This window comes from Dreissena polymorpha, chromosome 5 (assembly GCF_020536995.1).
Source record: "Dreissena polymorpha isolate Duluth1 chromosome 5, UMN_Dpol_1.0, whole genome shotgun sequence".
Lineage (NCBI taxonomy): Eukaryota > Metazoa > Mollusca > Bivalvia > Myida > Dreissenidae > Dreissena > Dreissena polymorpha.
In genome coordinates this window covers 11,211,223-11,229,617 of record NC_068359.1, presented here as the reverse complement: position 1 = coordinate 11,229,617, position 18,395 = coordinate 11,211,223, and the positions used below count along the sequence as shown (strand labels likewise).

The 18,395-nt window shown below is 33.6% G+C and overlaps 1 protein-coding gene across 4 annotated transcripts in view; it reads left to right on the top strand.

Moving 5' to 3' along the window:
• LOC127882251 (heat shock 70 kDa protein 12A-like) overlaps positions 1–14,631 on the top strand; it is a 43,166-nt gene extending 28,535 nt beyond the window's left edge. For all 4 annotated transcript variants that reach the window (XR_008050459.1, XR_008050460.1, XM_052430793.1 and 1 more), the window contains 5 exons: positions 4,194–4,280; positions 6,401–6,706; positions 12,565–12,783; positions 13,420–13,561; positions 13,754–14,631. Coding sequence is in view for 2 of the 4 variants with exons in the window: in XM_052430793.1 (XP_052286753.1) it covers positions 4,194–4,280; positions 6,401–6,706; positions 12,565–12,783; positions 13,420–13,561; positions 13,754–14,310 (1,311 nt within the window). In the remaining 2 variants the exon portion in view is untranslated. The remainder of the gene's footprint in view (positions 1–4,193; positions 4,281–6,400; positions 6,707–12,564; positions 12,784–13,419; positions 13,562–13,753) is intronic.
• The last annotated feature ends 3,764 nt before the right edge of the window (positions 14,632–18,395 follow it).

Genomic DNA, 18,395 nt, shown 5'->3' with positions numbered 1-18,395 from the left:
ATGGTATTGGCTTCACAATGGTATTAAGGAGCCTGATCGTCGTGCGTTGTGGTGCCTATCTCGTTGGATACCCAGATGTTCTTCAGCTGATTGACGGCTGCTCGTGCTTTACCGATGCAGGTTCTTACGTCTGCATCCGTTTCTCCTTGGTTGTCCAAGATGCGGCCGAGATAAATGAAGATTCTCACCTCTTCCAGCGTTTCTCCTCTTATGATATTTGTTTCGTTAGATGCATTGGTCGGGAACACCTTCCCACTGTTGGTAAGGGCCAGTCAAGCTTAGTTGTCCGAAATGATGTTGGTCTTTTCTTGCAGCTGTTGATGTGAGATAGAAGAGCCATGTCGTCAGCATTGTCGATGTCGTTAAACTGTTTCCAAAGTATCCGCTGGATTCCGTTTCGCTTCAAGTTAGTCGAGGTCTTTATAAACCAGTCTATAACTATCCAGAGCAGAAAAGGTGAGAGTATGCAACCTTGCATCACTTCATTTTTTACCTCGGTGGCGCCGGTGAGCTTTGTGCAAATAACGATTCTGCATCCCTTCAAAATACTTCCTTATGATATTGGTGATCTTTTCTCGCACTCCGTAGTGTCTCAAGAGTCTTCAGAGGGATTTCCGGTCAACGCCGTCGAAAGCCTTTTCATAGTTGATTAAGTTTAAGAAGAGGCGCGAGTTCCACTCCAGGAATTGTTTCAGAGAGTCGCGCTTGGTTGCGATCTGATCTGTACAGGATATCTCCTTTCGTAAGCCGGCTTTTTGCTCACAGAAGAGCTTCTACTTCTGCCCTTCGTCGATTATTATCAATCCTCCATTTTTGTCCTTTACTTGCATCTCTCGTTTGGCAAACTGTCCTGATATTCTCTTGATGATAGAGTACTGCTCGGGTGGGCTGCTTCGTTTGATTCTATTGAGAGCGACAACAGATATTTCTTGATGTCTGCCTTTATACTCCGCTGGAAGGTCGTATTTGCTTATGTTTATTCTTCTTGTGCTTTTGATTTTGCTTCTTTTGTGTTCCATTGTTTAACTCTTTTTAGCGTTTCTGCTGATATCCTTTTCTTGTGTGTGTACGACATTGGGCCCAGTACATGTTTGCATGTTGAAATCACTGCATTTGTCACTTTCTGCAAATTCTGCAAAATCGTCTCTTCTTCAAGCAACTCCTCTAACACATGGAACTTTTTGAGAGACTGACATCCAACTATACTTGCCTTTCGGCGTCTTTCAGCATACCGATATTTTAACGCTGACATAGCTGGACTTCCTTTCTCAATTCTTCTGCAGCTTCAGTTTCTATCGACAAGGAGATGATTTTGCGATGCAACGCCTGCTTATCGCTTTACGCGAAGATCCTGAAGAGAGTTACGACTTTTCCTCTATATGGTTGATCTGGCACTCCTTTAACAGGACTGGTGGCAACAAAATTGTGTATTTCTGTTATTGAAAACATTGTCAGTGTACTTGTGGCGCAAAGGTTAGTGAATCTATCATCTCACAAATCCTTCTTCCTAATTGCCGGTTGCCACTGTCGATTTTCGTTTAGAAATTACCCATTACAATTATGATTTTCCTCTTTGGTCTGTCTTGTATCATGGATGACTTTCTGTTGTCCTTCTCCCCATCCCTGTCGTTCGTCGTGGCGAAGTCCTTGCTTATGTCCATGTTGATCATCTTCTTTCTTGTATGGAAACAGGCTGTTTTGATCTATGGTGCGTGCGCCTCCAACCCAATGAGCGCTATATGTGTCGACTTTGAAAGCATTTCGGCTACTTTCTGGGTGTGTGCTGCACCCTTCTGATCATAACCAGAGAACAGCAGTTACTCGCCGGAAGTGAAAGAGTCTGCCATGAAACTTTCTATCTTGAACTTGCTGAATCCAACTAAAGTGAGGTTGGCCTTACTAATCATACATCCACTGTTTATACTTCCGGTATCGTTCATTGTTTGGACAATCCATGTACCGATGGTAGCGGTGATCTTGGTGGTCATGGTGGATAAGATGGTCTTTGGCCAAACGGTTTCGAGCTGACTTTGTATTTCACCGCCCGGCATCATAAACCTTCCAGCTGAAGGTCCAGAAGTTGGTCATTCGTATCCCAGGTCCGCGACGCCTGTCTAAATGCTGTTTGTGTTTTGGGATCTAGCGGCGTTTTCACAGGATATGGTAGCTAGCCCTACGCTCAACCCTCCTCTTTTCAGCCGGACTTGGGACCGTCCTTTGTAGAGTTTTTAGCGTAATACCTTTCTTTATTTAATGCTTGGTGCTTGGAAAATAATTCCTGATGTAATTTCAGATAAGCCTGACTAAGGACTACTGTTTGAAATTTAAATTGGATTCGAATTAGATTGTATTGTCATATTGATCACATAATATAATCAAATGAGTGAAGACTAATTCCAGTCAATGTTTATGCCAACATTAATGCTCACAAATGCTCATCAAAATTATGAGTAAATTGCAAAACGTTACAAACAATTTTTTAATGCCTCATCACTTCATACGACTTTGACTTCTTAAGTCGTAGTGAACCTAGTGACTTTTAGTCAATGCCTCGAAGGTACTAATCATATTTACAATGCGTTTGGAGCTGGTTATCATTGTGCGAAAGTAATGTTCAAATCTAGAGAAGTTGTATGTATACTTTTAAGATTCAGTGTTAGTAATTTCCAGTCGAAATTCCCGAATTCAGTCTCGTTAACAAATCGGAAAAAATAGAGAAAAACAATTAATACCTATCATTTACCATATTTAGAACAATCGTTCAATGTACAGCTTTGATAGTCGTGCATCTTAAGAAGCATATTTAAATATGTACATTCCGTCATCTCAAACACATAACTATCGCATGGTCTGTTGAACACAGAAAGGTACACACGTCCATTATGTTTTTATTGAGATTAACATGTGTTGATTAATCTTTGACACCAACTCTTTCCGATGTTGAAAAATACAAGATAAAAGCAAGGCGTAACGGCCTTGCGACAATAACGAATTATTTGCCTTCTAGCTGTTTGGCCAGTAGCAGTAGTTTGAAATAAACGGCGCATTCATTGTAATTAAATATGGCGCTGACAAGTGGATTTATTTAACCAAAATACTACGCATACATTAGAAAATGTGAATATATCATTATATTTTTTCTCATTTTCCTTAGAACATAATTCACGGTTATACTCCGAAAGGATACACATATCCTATATTTGTATATCAGTGTTTGATGGAAACGACCGCATGTAGATTAACTGTATTATTCTATGCATACTAAAGTTAAAAATCAATTGTTAAGTATGCATAAGCTTATACAAATGTAAAACAAATGTTGGAAAAATATAAATGTGGTTATATTAAAGGTGTATTTATTATTGATATACATGATTTTATTTGGATTTGAAGGGTACAGATGATCGTACTATATGTTAAAAGACAGGTGCACATTTTTGGGAGCTCGAAAAACTTATTGAGTTAAATATATACTCTAAAATAATACAGACATTTGTTCATACATAAACTTGCCAAACGTGTGTTCATGAAACAGATTTACCTTTTCCAATTATTACTCCACAGTTTCTTAAAGCGAGTGTATACGATTTTGTCAAATATAAATGAATTTATATAAGATGTGTAAAAAACTTATTATATATATCTTTCAATATAAAATAAAATAAAAGTTCAGAAGAACATGTGTTGAAAAATGCGAAATAAGCCAGATATTTAATTTTGAAATCGAAAACGGCTGTACAGTCGAATTCGCCAGCATGTATATCATTCATGTACGATGTGAATCTAAACTAAGTTTAACGGTTCATTTTGAATTTCTGCAACGATATTTATTCATACGACACACGAACACTAACTCTGGTCCTAATAAAAAGACGAATGCTTCAGTTATTGTAGGAAAATATGTTCGTCACAATCGACTCGGGGCGCTAATTTGTCTTTGCTGCATTTTATGAAATTGGTATTTAATGTATATTTTTTCTTGCCTATTTTGTGTTATTGTAACATAAATTATCAATTTATTATAATTAAACACATACTAAAAGTCGTATATACTCGCTTTAAAAATAGAAAATACAAAAAAGTCTACGTCAAATTATAATAAGGTTCACAGCAAGATAAATATATATTAATTGATTTCACTTATGTATCAGTAATTTAAGATTTATTATTTTTCAATGATATTGGAATTTTAGTCCGCGCCATTACTGGAGGTAACTGACAATACACCGAATGGCGACAGCACACATCCAATTACACAACCTGATGACTTGGACCAATTTGTAAGTATTCAAAAATGATAGCTTTCATTTTAGCAGTGCGAAATAAGTTGAAGGGCTATTTATTAGCAATTTCATACTTTTGCGCGTCGATTGAATATTTATTACACGTGTCTTGTGTCATGTTTTGAAGTTAATGACGGTACAATGAGTTTATTATACATCTCATGATGTTCATTGATCAGAATCACGAACACATCCGTTACGATTGCCCGATTCCTCTTACATTCCTGATTAATGTATGTTACTTAAGCTTAAAATAGATTGTAAAAACTTAAAATCAAACGATCTTTTCTCTAAAACTTTAAGGCACAGGGTTTAAATAGTTTTTGTGTAACGCCTTGTAGTGGTCCGCAACTAATATTGTTCAAGCCACCCAAACTTGCTTCGCCCCTGGATCACGCGATTGAAATCGACTTATATTATAACTAAGTTAAACAAACATCTTATATTATAACTAACTTAAACAATCATGTTCTCTGAACTCGCAAGGATCAGCTGATTTATATTTTGTTCCTTATATAGTAATGTAGTCTTCTACTAAGCTTGTTCAAATCATTACCCTAGGGTCAAAACTAGCCTAGACCCGACGTTTCGAATTATCTACTTATCATTATATATACAATATTAAACTAGTATTTTGTCTGAAACCGCAAAGGTCAGATTTTAATATTGGGTGGTAAACATAGAACTTTTGCTATGTACTAAGTTCAAAACTGCCCGCGCCCCATTGACAATCTTGTTTGAGACAGAAAAAAATCGAGGTTTGATGTTTGGTTTGTTATACCGTATAGTGGTTCCATAATATATTTTTTTAAATCATGCCCCTGAGGTAAACACTTTCACCGCTATAATTCACATGAATTATATAATTGTGTAGTAATAACGCAATTAACAGGGTTTAATATTTGGCGTATATTTTTTTTATAGTTTTCATCTACTAAAATTGTTCAATTCAGATGTTATACAGAACACACCTTAAGCATTATACTCTGATCTCTTAACTTAAAATTTGGGTTGTAACATTTGACAGAGATCTAGTACAAAATGTGTCTAGTTTCTTCCCCGAGGGTCAATACTTGTCAGGACCATCTTTTTTGTATAGTGGTATGTTGTAAACAACATAAAAACTATTCTCCTCCAAATAATCGGAGGATTAATATTAAGTTTTATAATATCGTTTAGTTGTCATCTACACAGTTTGTACAAATCATCATCCTGGTATTACTGGCCAGGTCCTGTGCGACATGATTTATATTTAATAATATAGCTAATAACTTAAAACAATGTTATCTGAAACCGCTATTCATAGAGCTTTGATAGTTGGTGTGCAACATCAGATAGTGGTCATTTACAATTGTTGTTCAAGTAATGTCCCTCTGGTCAAAGCATGCCACACACCAGGGTCAATATGATCTTTAAAAACTTGTATTGTTAATTTCAGAAAAAATGTTCTGGTCTGAAAACACAAAACAACTGGTTTAATATTTGGTGTGTAACATTGTATAGTGAACTTGTATAACGCTGTTAAAATATTTCCTCTGGGATCACAACTGTCAAAGCTCCAAGGATTACAATATTGTTATCGACTTACATTGTAAAACAATTGTAAACATATTATCCGAAACAGAAAGACCAATAGATAGCAATTTACCACATAATTATCTCCTTCAAATTAAAAAAAATCCCCCTAGGTTACAATTGGCCCTACCTCGGGCTGTGAGGTTGTTTCATATTAAATGATATAAAACTAGAGTTTAAAACAATTCTCAGAAACCAAAACGCACACAGCTTTGAAATTCGGTATGTTACACCAGATTGTGGTATTTTATAAAGATTGTGGGAATCAAGACTCTTGGTTCGAAACTTGCCATGCCCTAAACCACTAGTGAGCGGTTTTGTGCCATGTTGACATTGAACGTAATAGCTTTATAATTAAAACACCTGATTTAAATTACACCCAATATTCGAAGATAATTAATAATAGTTATTTGAAACCCAGAACAATTATTGTCTGTGTGTTTTGTAACCCGTTCAATGCAATAATATATTGTGAAGATTTAATAGTAATGCAATTCCATATATTTATCAAACGGAAGTGTATGTATTTATGTTATACGCAGCTCACTGATGCAGCGCAAGACGTTAGAGTTGTTGCTGCCATCGAACTTGGTACAACACACAGTGGGTATGCCTATTCGTTCTCTAACGATCCAAACAACGTGGTTATCAACAAGAACTGGTTATCTGGCGGCTTATATAGCTTTACAGCAACTAAAACTCCGACAATTGTTCTTCTTGACAACAATGGTGAATTTCACTCATTTGGATACGATGCGGAAGCACACTTTCTTTCGCTAGCGCATGAAAATAAGCACAGAGGCTGGAGATTGTTCAGTCGTTTTAAAATGGTACTGCATGATTACAAGGTACGATTACTCGGAAAAGGTAGATCATTAGAATAATTCAATTCAACACAGTAACTAAAAAACTTATTCTTTGTCAAAATCTGCATTTCAAAATTCAAATATAGTTTTATATGAACGATTTCATACTGTGTTATATATAGTGTTGTTAAGTTTCGATTGAGACTTGTTGACATATTTTCCCTTCGTTATTTCAACCTTTCTTTATTTGACATCTCCATATAAAGCAACAACAACAAAACACAAAGCTGTAAACACTGCGTAATAGCAACCATCTGTGGTGATCCATATCTTATCAGCCAAGCACACGAACTTCGAGTTACTGTAAAAGGATCATCGATTTACTGCACAAATGAGTGATGACTTTTTTGCTAAATTGAAACTTTACAGTTTACAACTTTTTTGTACCAAAAAATAATCTTTTTGCAATAGCATCGCATTATCTTTATGAGCAAACATGAATGTAGTAGTGACGATTTTAATAATTATTTCAAATGAATAAATTGTCAAAAATTAAACCAGGCTGAGTCAAATTTAATTGAAGGTATAACTATACAGGAAGCCTCAACAGTTTTACAAATATGTCAAATAATAAAAGCCCAGGAAGTTCTTGCTTCAATGCTTTTTATAAAATGTTCTGGAAAAAAAGATGTTTTTGTTTGCAGATTCTTAAATGAAGCTTTTAAGTGTGGAAGTTTATCAATAACACAAACTCAAGGTATTCTAACCTGTATTCCAAAGGGCGATACATCTAGGCTTTGTATACAATATTTGCACCCTATTAGTCTTTTAAATACTGTTTGTTAAATTGCCTCAGGAGAAATAGCTAATTGATTTAACTTATTTATGAACAAGTTAATTGATAACGACCAGACCGGTTTCATGAAAGGGAGATACAAGTGCAAAAATACAAGGTTAATTTATGAAATTATGCACCATACTGATGAAAATGAGATCCCGGGTTTACCTCTCCTAATAGAATTTGAAAAGGGATTCCATTCATTGTCGTGGTCCTTTGTACAAAATACACTTTATGTCTTCTATTTTGGTCCAGACATAATGCGTTGCAGATATTTTATATAACGATTCTAATTCGGCTGTTTCTATGTGTGGTTTCTTATTCACTGTGTTCCCTATTAAAAGAGGCTGCAACATATATATCCCCTCTCATGTTATATTATTATCCTCTGCGCTGAAGATGTGTCACTTCTATTGAGAGATAATAAGAATATAAAAGTTATTACAAAACAGAACAACAATCGTCCCAGTTTGCGGACGACACTTCTCTTGTATTAGACGGCACTGAACAATCCTTAAATGAAAAACTTACTGTTATACAAGATTTTTCAAATATTTCAGGTCTTAATGTTAACTTTGATAGAACAAATGTTGTATGGATTGGCAGAAAAAACCAACAAATATAGTTATTATGCCATAAAAACATAATTGAAATTAAACGTGATACAACTTAGCTTTAAACTATTTGGAATAAATTTCCATGTTGACCCATCAAAAATATTTCAAATAAATTACAATGAAATAATTGTTAAAATAGAACGTATCCTAAAAATGGAAACAAGAATTTCTAACTTCAACCGAAAATATTATTATTGTGCAACCGCTTATTGTGTTATTATACCATTAATTGCTCATATCACTTCCTAACCGACCCGATAACATTTTAAATTTAATAAAATCTTTAATTCTGGCTTTTATTTTGGACGGGCATAGTGAAATAAATGCACTACAACAGAAAAAGAATATTGTGAAGGAAGTTTAACATTGATACATTTTGATGCTTTTTTCCAGCATTGTACCTTACCTGGTTACAAAAATTTCAATCCTTTAGAGAAAATAAGATATATATCGCACACCTATATTTTGATATGTATAAACTATTTAATCGCAGTTATCATGTTGCTCTGAAATTTCAAACACTTTTGGGGTGGATGTTTTGAAAATCTTCTCACTTAATTTTAGTGAAGTAGAAGTAAACGCAGACGAATCGTTGTATTATCCACTTTTTATAATCAAAATATATTGATAGGAAATTAAATGTTTTTCTTCAAGTCATGGTTTGATTCAATAATTCACTGAATATGTGATATATTCAAAAATGGAACCTTTATTTCTATTGATGGAATTGATGTCAAATGCAGATTATATTTACTCAATTATAAAGGGGTGACAAGAGCTATAGATAAATATGTGAAAACAATATTGTTTACATACCTTGTCCTACCGTACAAATAATAAAACCCGTTTTGCTCCCATAATTACAACTTATATTGAACGATGAATTTGTTGCAACAAGACTATACAATAGTGTAAATAAAAACAATTAACTACCTTCAGTTAGAGCAAAACAAAACTCAATGACATAATTCATGAAAATAAATGGAACTGCATTTTGTGACTACCCTTTTTAATAACAAATGATGTAAACGTACAGTGGTTCCAATGCAGAATAATTCACAGGATACTTGGAACAAATAGTCTTTTGAACAAAATGAAAATAACTGATGATCCATTATGTTCATTTTGCAAACAATGTAAGGCAAATTTAGAACTTTTATTCGGGGAATGTAAGGTGTCTAAAACCATAATTGATGAGATATTACCAGGACAATCCTTTCCTTTTATGAATTATTATGAATTATTATGAAAAGAATTTTCCTTGGATATTTATGAAAGCCAGCCAGAGCTGAAAATAATGTTATTTTGTTTCTTACGCTATACTGATACAAGTGTTAAACGAACAAATTCATCCCAAGCAATATAGGAGCCAAAATGCTAACGAATGAATATAAACTTAACAAAAATATCAATTTGAAAAAATCATTTAGAATATTTTGACAATGTATGTGAACATTTAATGCTATTATATAACAAACTTAGTATTTAAATCTAAAGAGTATTATAGGTCTCTACAACTGTGTACAAATAATAATTTTTACTTCAACTAATTTGTAACAAAAACAATAATGTAGGACCTATATGACACAATCATAATTACAGGTACTTATTTTCGATTTTTTCTTTGCCTTATTTTGATCTGAATATGCAGATACTAATTGCTTTATGTAATCTTTACAAACTTTAACTATGTATACATACTGGAGAATGTCTTAATTTTACTTTATTTTTTTATATAACTTTAAAATAAAAGTTTTTCCAACACAAAATTACATGCAACTGTCTTATACTTACATTGTCACTTGATTATATGATGTTTATGGTATCGTGTCGTTAAAAAATAAAGCAGTTTTCAGTGTGCACGAAGTTTGTTAACTTTAAATGTATGTTGACAAGATGGCTGTTTTTTTCCTTGTTAGGCTCTCTATGTAATCTTTAATATTTCCATTTGTATTAGTATAATACATAAATAATATGCATATGTTTTTTGTAAGAATAGTTTAATTAAAAAAACATGTACCAAAACATTATGCATACGCTTAAAAGTATGTGTATAATGTTTTAATCTTGTTCTCTTGTATGGTAAAGGTAGGGATTTTATACACTTTACTACGCCCATTGCTTTGTATGTCATTGCATTTAATTATGTAGTTAACGTAAGACTTTAGATGTGTTGCATATGAATTTATCTAGATATATTTGTTTGTAGTCTTGCTACTTAATGTGTTGGAAAAACAAAACAAAAAACCAAAAACACCTTTTTTACAAAAATACTGGGGCGAATCTGTTGCATGTTAAATATTTTTTTTAAATTTTTGTTTGTGTTTCAGTACAAACTGTTCTAGCAATTTATAAGTGTCTGTTATTCAACATACATTGTAAAAAGGTAAATGAATCTGTTCAGTTAAATAGTAACAGCAGGTTATATTTGATTTTGAAAAATATTAAAACAATTTAAAATTTAATGAACAATAATGCCTCAATAAAATAAATTAAAAATATTAAAAACTAAAAAAAAGAAGTAATAAACACACTCATAATAATTATAGTTATAATAATAATAATAATATTATTATTATTATTATTATTATTAAAAATAATATTAATAATAATAATAAAATAGAATAACAATACAAAATTAATAATAATAATAATAATAATAATTACTATTATTATTATAAGTATAAATTTAATAAAATAATACAAACAATAATAAGTATGGGCTCTTAAATGATTAACTAATATATACAGGATATCGCATTATACTAATACTGTTATAAAATAGCTTAAAAATCCCCGATATCCATTTCTAAGAAACCAAAGAGACAAATATATACGAGATCTGATGGTGAGCACATATACCGTGTATAAGTACCAATATGCAGACTGATACAGTACATAGGGGGAGGATTTTATTCTTCAAACTATGCCTTACTTCAGTTAGTTCACTTAATCAAATATTATGTAACAATCATGTTTAAATAGTGGATAATTTTGACAAGAATTTGTATTTTGCGAAATGTGAACAAGGCCCTTTGAGTTGGAAAAGTTCTCGATGTCAAGTTACTTAAGCGGGATCAGTGGAAAGATGTGTAGCGGCTCGGTAAGCTCAGTCGAGAGAGCACTCGCCCTGTAAGCGAGATGGCCCGTGGCGCTTGCAATATATCAATATAAGTTTTCCAAAGAACCTGTCCTTAGGTCCATCGGGATCAGTTATCCACTGTTCCAGATTTGTCTCGAATTCGAGGACGAATTTCAGCTTGGCAGGGGAGTATATCACGGAACCAAACTTAAGCGGGATGGGTGGACAGATTTGTGGCGGCCAGGTTTGCTCAGTCGGGAGAGCACTCGCCTTCTAAACGAGGTGTCCCGGGTTCGAGTCCCGGACTGGCTGTACACTTTTCATTACCCGGCGACATCGATACATACCGTGTCCTTTTTGTTAAGCTCACTTCTTCAATAACGACAAATTTTCGATACGCAAGGATCAATCAGAATTGGTAGACAAAGTCTAAAAACGTCTATGTGTCTTAACAGTATTTTCTTGGACTAAACGTACATATGCAACGACATAGAAATATGAACAATGATAAGAATAAGCATGTTATAGTTTAAATTGCCCAAATATATGGTTTCCACCGGGATACAATAATAGTTATATTTTACACATAATTTAAATTACACAAACAACTATTACGCTACATTCAGTACATTGAATGTGTAAAACATACATATATTATAAAGAGAAATCAATTATGAGGACAAAAACGTAGGAAATGAAGGTACAATTTTTACCACATTTGTAATTAAACACTTTGTTATCCAACAACTTGTCTGCATAGTATTAATTCATCCCCAATCAATATGTATAGTATCAAGTTTAGAAAGTGTAAAAGGTTGCTAACTATGTGATTTTACAAGCGAATATAATTGACAAGAATAAAAACATATGTAAGATAATATCTTTTACAAACGTTTCATGGTAGATCGAGTAACATATGTTTAAAAATACTTATAACTGTTTGAAAGAGTTTGTTGTAGACATTTTATGTACGTACACCAATAAACGAAATGAGAATGAGTCAGAATAAGTAACCAATGTAATCGCTCAAAAGATAATATAAATCATTTTTTAAGAAAGACATTCGCAATAAGTGTATGGGGGAAACAGGCAGTGTATGTGCAAACATTATTTTTTAAGGCTTAACAATCTTGGTGCATATACATATTGCATAGCAATGAACATCGTCACCATCATGGGAACACATTTTTTTTTAAAGTTCTTCATTGAATAGGGAAATATGACATGGAATAATTGTATGATATGTGTCTTGTTGTTTTTCTCCGCATAGCTTTAGTCTAATAATATCCATGTTTTAAAAGATTGTTTAAAGCTAGTTTCTCTACATTCAATGAGTAACAGTTCATGTTATGTTTTTTTATAGAACTGTTCCGTCGAAACGACTATTGATGACATAGAGGGCCACCCATATCCCGCGATTAAAATATTTACCATGGCACTACACTTTCTGAAAAGACATCTCATTGAAGCTTTAAAATATAAATTACCGACATTAATTGATACCAACATACAGTACATTGTAACTGTACCTGCGATATGGACTGTTGAGGCCATTGCCTTCATGAGGGAGTCTGCTGTTAAGGTGAGTACCTCGTAGAACAGCCTAACTCTGACAAGAGCTTAATTTTAGAAAGTCCCAAAAGCTTATGAGTAAAAACCTTGTAAATGGCACATTCCTTCTAAAATCAATCATGGTTATTCAATTGCATATGTCATTGGTGAAGAAAATTGGTCGCCAATGTATAAACCTACATTATTTAACAAAATGGTTGCGATCGGATAACACCTATTGTATAAATTAGCTTTCCATTGTACGTGTTGTATTGCAGTGGGAATTAACTGTCTTACAACCAGAGGTTGTTTGCGGTTTGATAATTGTTAAATTAAGCACGCTAATAATAATTTTACTATCGATTATTTGTGTTTTTTATGTTATAGTTTGACGTCATGATTAAGTTCCAAAACCATGTTTCAAATCTTCCTACATGTAGCACAATATCGCGTTTGGTTTCAACATTAAAACCGTTTTTCGTGAGACGCCTCCCCCGTACAAACCGTTAATCATACACCTAGTTCTAAATGTTTTAATACTTTTGATTACTGTTGCAACGCAATCCTACGTTTCTAGAATCAGACCGACTGTTAAAGGTTCGTCGGAAGTCATATTTAGTATAACTACACATAAACTTTATGTAATGTATGTTTGTCTCATTTGTAGGCTGGAATAAATAACGAACGTCTTAAATTTGTTGTTGATTCTGTTGCGGCGTCAAACTGGTGGACACGTTTAAACAACACAGACAGTCAAGACATTACTTTACAAACGCCCGGGTCCAAATTTTTGGTTGCAAAAATAGGAGGTAAGAATACATCTATAGAACGGTGTACATATGTCAAAAATTTAATAATTCAATATCATTAAAACACATTTTGCTAGAATTTATTTTGTATTATGAGTCATTATTGCAAAATTTATTTATTGTTATACATGGTTACCTTATGTGTTATGCACTTGTTGTAATATGTGACTTTTTTACTGCTTTAAAACCTAGGTGCAACCGCAAGTATATTAGCATCTCAAGTATTATCTGAAGGCAAAGTCAAAGTAATACATGAAGCGAGCGGGGGGCCTTGGGGTGCTACAAACGTCGATCAGCAGTTTATAAATAACCTAAAGAAAAATCTAGGAGCTAGAAAATTTGACAAACTTCGTAGAAAGCACATTGAAGATTACTACGGACTTTTAAGAAATATTGAAAAAAAAATCCGATCAAAATATGTTTTGCGTGGCGATGATTGTGTTTTGGATCTCCCGCATTCACTCTCGCGGAAAGGCAAACATAAAGTTAAAACAGCCATGGTTAAAACATGGTTTGATTCGGAAATTTTGAGTTTTATTTCGCACATTGAAACTCAATTACATGAAAATCCCAGCTTAAGGGAGATAACCAATATGATTTTAGTCGACAGATTTGCCGAATCGTTGTATGTTCAAAGCAAGTTTACGGAAGTATTTAAAGATCTAAAGCTGAGTGTTCCTCAAGAACCAGGATTGGCAGTTCTGAAAGGAGCCGTTTTATATGGACACAACACTGATACATCAGATTGATATCATATAAGGCAAACTATTCTCATCGATATTTTGGATTTCAGGCAATATGAGGCTAGATGTATCACGCTCGCGATAGATATAGCTGATGCTTGTATTTACTTCATTATACCGTTGTTCAGAACGGTACACAACTGTTTCTTTGTTTAACATTCCACAATTGATTTTTAATATGTAATTACATTGATGTATCATTCTCTTGTATTGCTTTTTAATATATATATATATATATATATATATATATATATATATATATATAGTTTGTGGAATGTACTGTATTTGTGTATGTGTTTCTTTTCTAAATAAAACCCAATTCTAGAATTCGGTTTTTCTCTTAGTAATCTATCTCGAGGTCAATCATTGCAATTTATATATATATATATATATATATATATATATATATATATATTATATTTAACGTGCGTTGACTTACCGTGCTTACCATCTTTAATAAACATTTAATACACACGCCACAAATAACCATAATTCGACAAAGGAATATCAAGCAATATACATTTTTTTATAATGAATATGAATGTTAAATCGGAAATACCTTCAACTTTTTAATACTTACCATAGTCATTATATATTAAAACCCTCTGTATCTGTCTTTCATTATATCGTAAAACGTATACAGATACGTGTACTGAGCATCCGTTATCAATTGTTTCTGCACCGATAACCCTTTCAGCGTGTTTTTCTACAGGAAACTTCAACAATATAATATATATTTTTATGCCCCCGAAGGAATGCAATTAGTGATCGGACTGTCCGTCTGTCTGTCCGTCTGTCCTTCACACTTTGCGTTTAGGTTTCGAAAAATTCTCGTAACTTCTATGTCACTTCAGATAGCAACTAGATATTTGGCATGCATATGTATCTCATGGCTGCACATTTTGAGTGGTAAAAGGTCAAGATCATCCTTCAAAGTCAAAGGTCAAAAAACAAAATCCAAGAGAAGTAACAAGCTTTTAAGGGAGATAATTTATATTTTATATCCTTTGGCAGGTACAGATCATTTTCACATGGGAAGTAATATTTTTTTAAGGGATATATTCAAAAAAAGTTTTTAAATACAAAGCGGCGCATTAGGGGGCATTGTGTTTCTGACAAACACATCTCTTGTTTAGTTCTGAAAGTAAGGTGCCTTGAACATAGTCGTTACACTAATGAGATGTAACATAATTGAAGAATCCATATTGTCACTTAAAAAAGCATTAGGATTTGATTTTTTTACAACGATTTGTACAATTGAAAATATAACCGTTATAAATAGTGAAATTGTTAAACAAAATGAAACTAAAGGTAGCGCATTTTGGCGTGTTCACCATATCGGCAGTCAGTTTGCCTATTTACTATCTTCGTGGGAAAGCATAACCAATTCAAGGGGTTGACGAGTAGAGTGTGCAAACATGTATGCCATACACCGACGAGTGATTCAGAAGTATATGGGGAACGTATCAATATCACAATAAAACCCGTTTTGTGGATGGACTGGGATTAGAATGGTGATGCCCCGTATATATCCGTATACGCAAGAACCACTGAGTTAGCCTCGCTTAACATTTGAAACCATCAATAGGCAAACCAATTTTACATATAACACAAGTATGATGTATCTAATGTATAATTATTCAATATCTTATAGCGATGCATCCATCCTTCAATGCGAACGTAAGTGTTTGCGTCTAAAATTATTTGTTTTCGTCTCAACAATGGTGTGTATTTTGTGCACTATTATATTACAGATACATCTGTTAACGTGCATGCACTGCTGAATGTAATTTATAATCATTAATTTACCGTCGAAAGAAGAGGCTTTAGTTGTAAAATATAAGAGCAACGAACGCTTGTTTTGTTTACTCTTCTAGTATTTTATACCGCCTCTATGGAGTGTAAGCCGAGCTGGCTGAATTAAAGTCTATGACACTATGTGCTTTATATGTCTGGGTCTTCTGTACCAAATACTGATGTTTTTACAAAATAAACATTGACCAATACATGATTCCTTTTTGAACAAATGAATCACGCAATATCTCCGTCCTGTGGTCCCTTGTACTCTCATACAAGATGAAACCCAAGTCTAAAGTGTACGTAAGAGAAAACTCAATTGAACTAGATTCGATGGTGAAAATACATAGGGCATGAATATCCCATTAAATGTGAATGTAACTCCACCAAACATTGTTGAACGCAACAAAGCTGAGTCTTGTCTGTGTTCAATAGATAATGGGATCAGAATTTCATGTGAAATCATAATTAATGTTTAAACCTAGAATAGTTGAGAAAAAATATAAATTAATAAATTGCATGTGCATAGTTCATTTACGTTTTGTTACAAAGTTAACTGTTAACAGCGAGCAGGTGGTTGAGAAGCACTTATTATGGGATCCAATGCGCCTTACACCCATCTGCATCCATGAATTAATAATGAAGATGATATAGCGAAATATAAATACATTTTTTACATTGGACCTATCAACACTATGTGGTTAAGATTGACATTCAATTCTTCCACGATAACAAAAGGGAGGCTACTACTTACGACAATTTGTATCCAGTTGATTGACTTGTTTCCAGCTTGGCGGTTGCCTGCTTAAAAGACATCAATTCGGGAATAATTTTGTCAAAAGTGCATTATAATTATACAGTTTTATATGTTATATTTATTTAGTTTGACAAATTAATATTAAAACAGATACGTGCATATAATATAGCATCATTTAAATTAATTTTATTGCAAAACTGGATTGTTTATTGTTTATTTATGCGCCGTATGTTTAAAATACATTACAAGTGATGAAAATACAATCACTGTTTATGAAAAAGTCCAATGGTTATGGATGGAAAGGCATATTATCGTGCGCTTAGGGGCTATATGCTTGCATATGAGGCGATTTGGAGGTTAAAGTAAAGATATTTTTGTCAGTGGTTAGAATCTAAGGAAAAAGAAATCCCAGTACTTGAACATGAAGTAAGAGAGTTAGAGGTTACTTTTGAAATGAAAAGTCGCTTGAGCAAAGATGATATTCCTGAAGCAAATGATAATCTTCTTGAAGCAGTCAAGGAGAAAAAGATAGGTTAATTACTATATAAATTCGACAAACAGAAAGTAAAGTGAAGAACTTTGCTATCTGGAATTCCTACCTACATTTGGTTGACATCCTTATGAAGTGCATTAAAACCCAAAGAATAGGCGTTTGGGTGTTGCATATTGAAGCCTTTTACGAAATGCTACCGTGGCCAATGGTGCACGACCACATGTCCGTTGGGGTCCTGTATATCTCGCAGACACAAAAGCATTAGACAATTCAGCATCTGAAGTGTTCAAAGAGTTTATTGAAGGTCACTTTGTAGTCAGGCTGAAGGAAAAAGCATTTAACGGGGTACCTGTCGACCTAGCTACTGAGTGGATAAACAGAATGTGTAAAACGACTGGGGTATTATTGGAATAACAAGACAGGACCAGGCAAGAGATAGGTTTTGTATTACGTGGTCAGTAAGATCTGAGATTTCCAATAGTACCATGAAATTGTGCAATCAACATGATGATGACGAAGATATTGTTATATTCAAGAATAGAGCAGATGACACTCGTTCGAAAGTTTTTTTCAGGGGAAGAGTGTATCAAGAAAACGATGCAGCTCTTGGGTGCATATTATATATTCGGAGTGCATGAAGAGGAGAACAGACTTTTCTCAATAGCATCTTAGAACGTTGCAACTAATGATATCAGAGATGATTTATAAACCTGTGGTCGAGTAAAACATTACTCAAGGAATTTGCAGAGAAAAGACTGAAAGAGCAGAATGTTTAAATTGTATGCTCCTATTCAAAAGGTACAGTCCAAAACATTTGCATATCTCTATAAGGAGACAGTCAGTGAAAAGCAGAAAGTGACAAAGATTTTAAAGGCTGACAGAAAGCTAATGCATATACTTTTCAACGAGGCTAATTTAGGGAGAGCCGTAGAAACAGCATTTGTACTTGAACATGAGCCTTCTGATTTGCCATTATCATTTGCAAAGGCTAGTGGGAAAAAGCATGAAACCCAGAAATCATACATACTCCAAGTGCTTACAAAG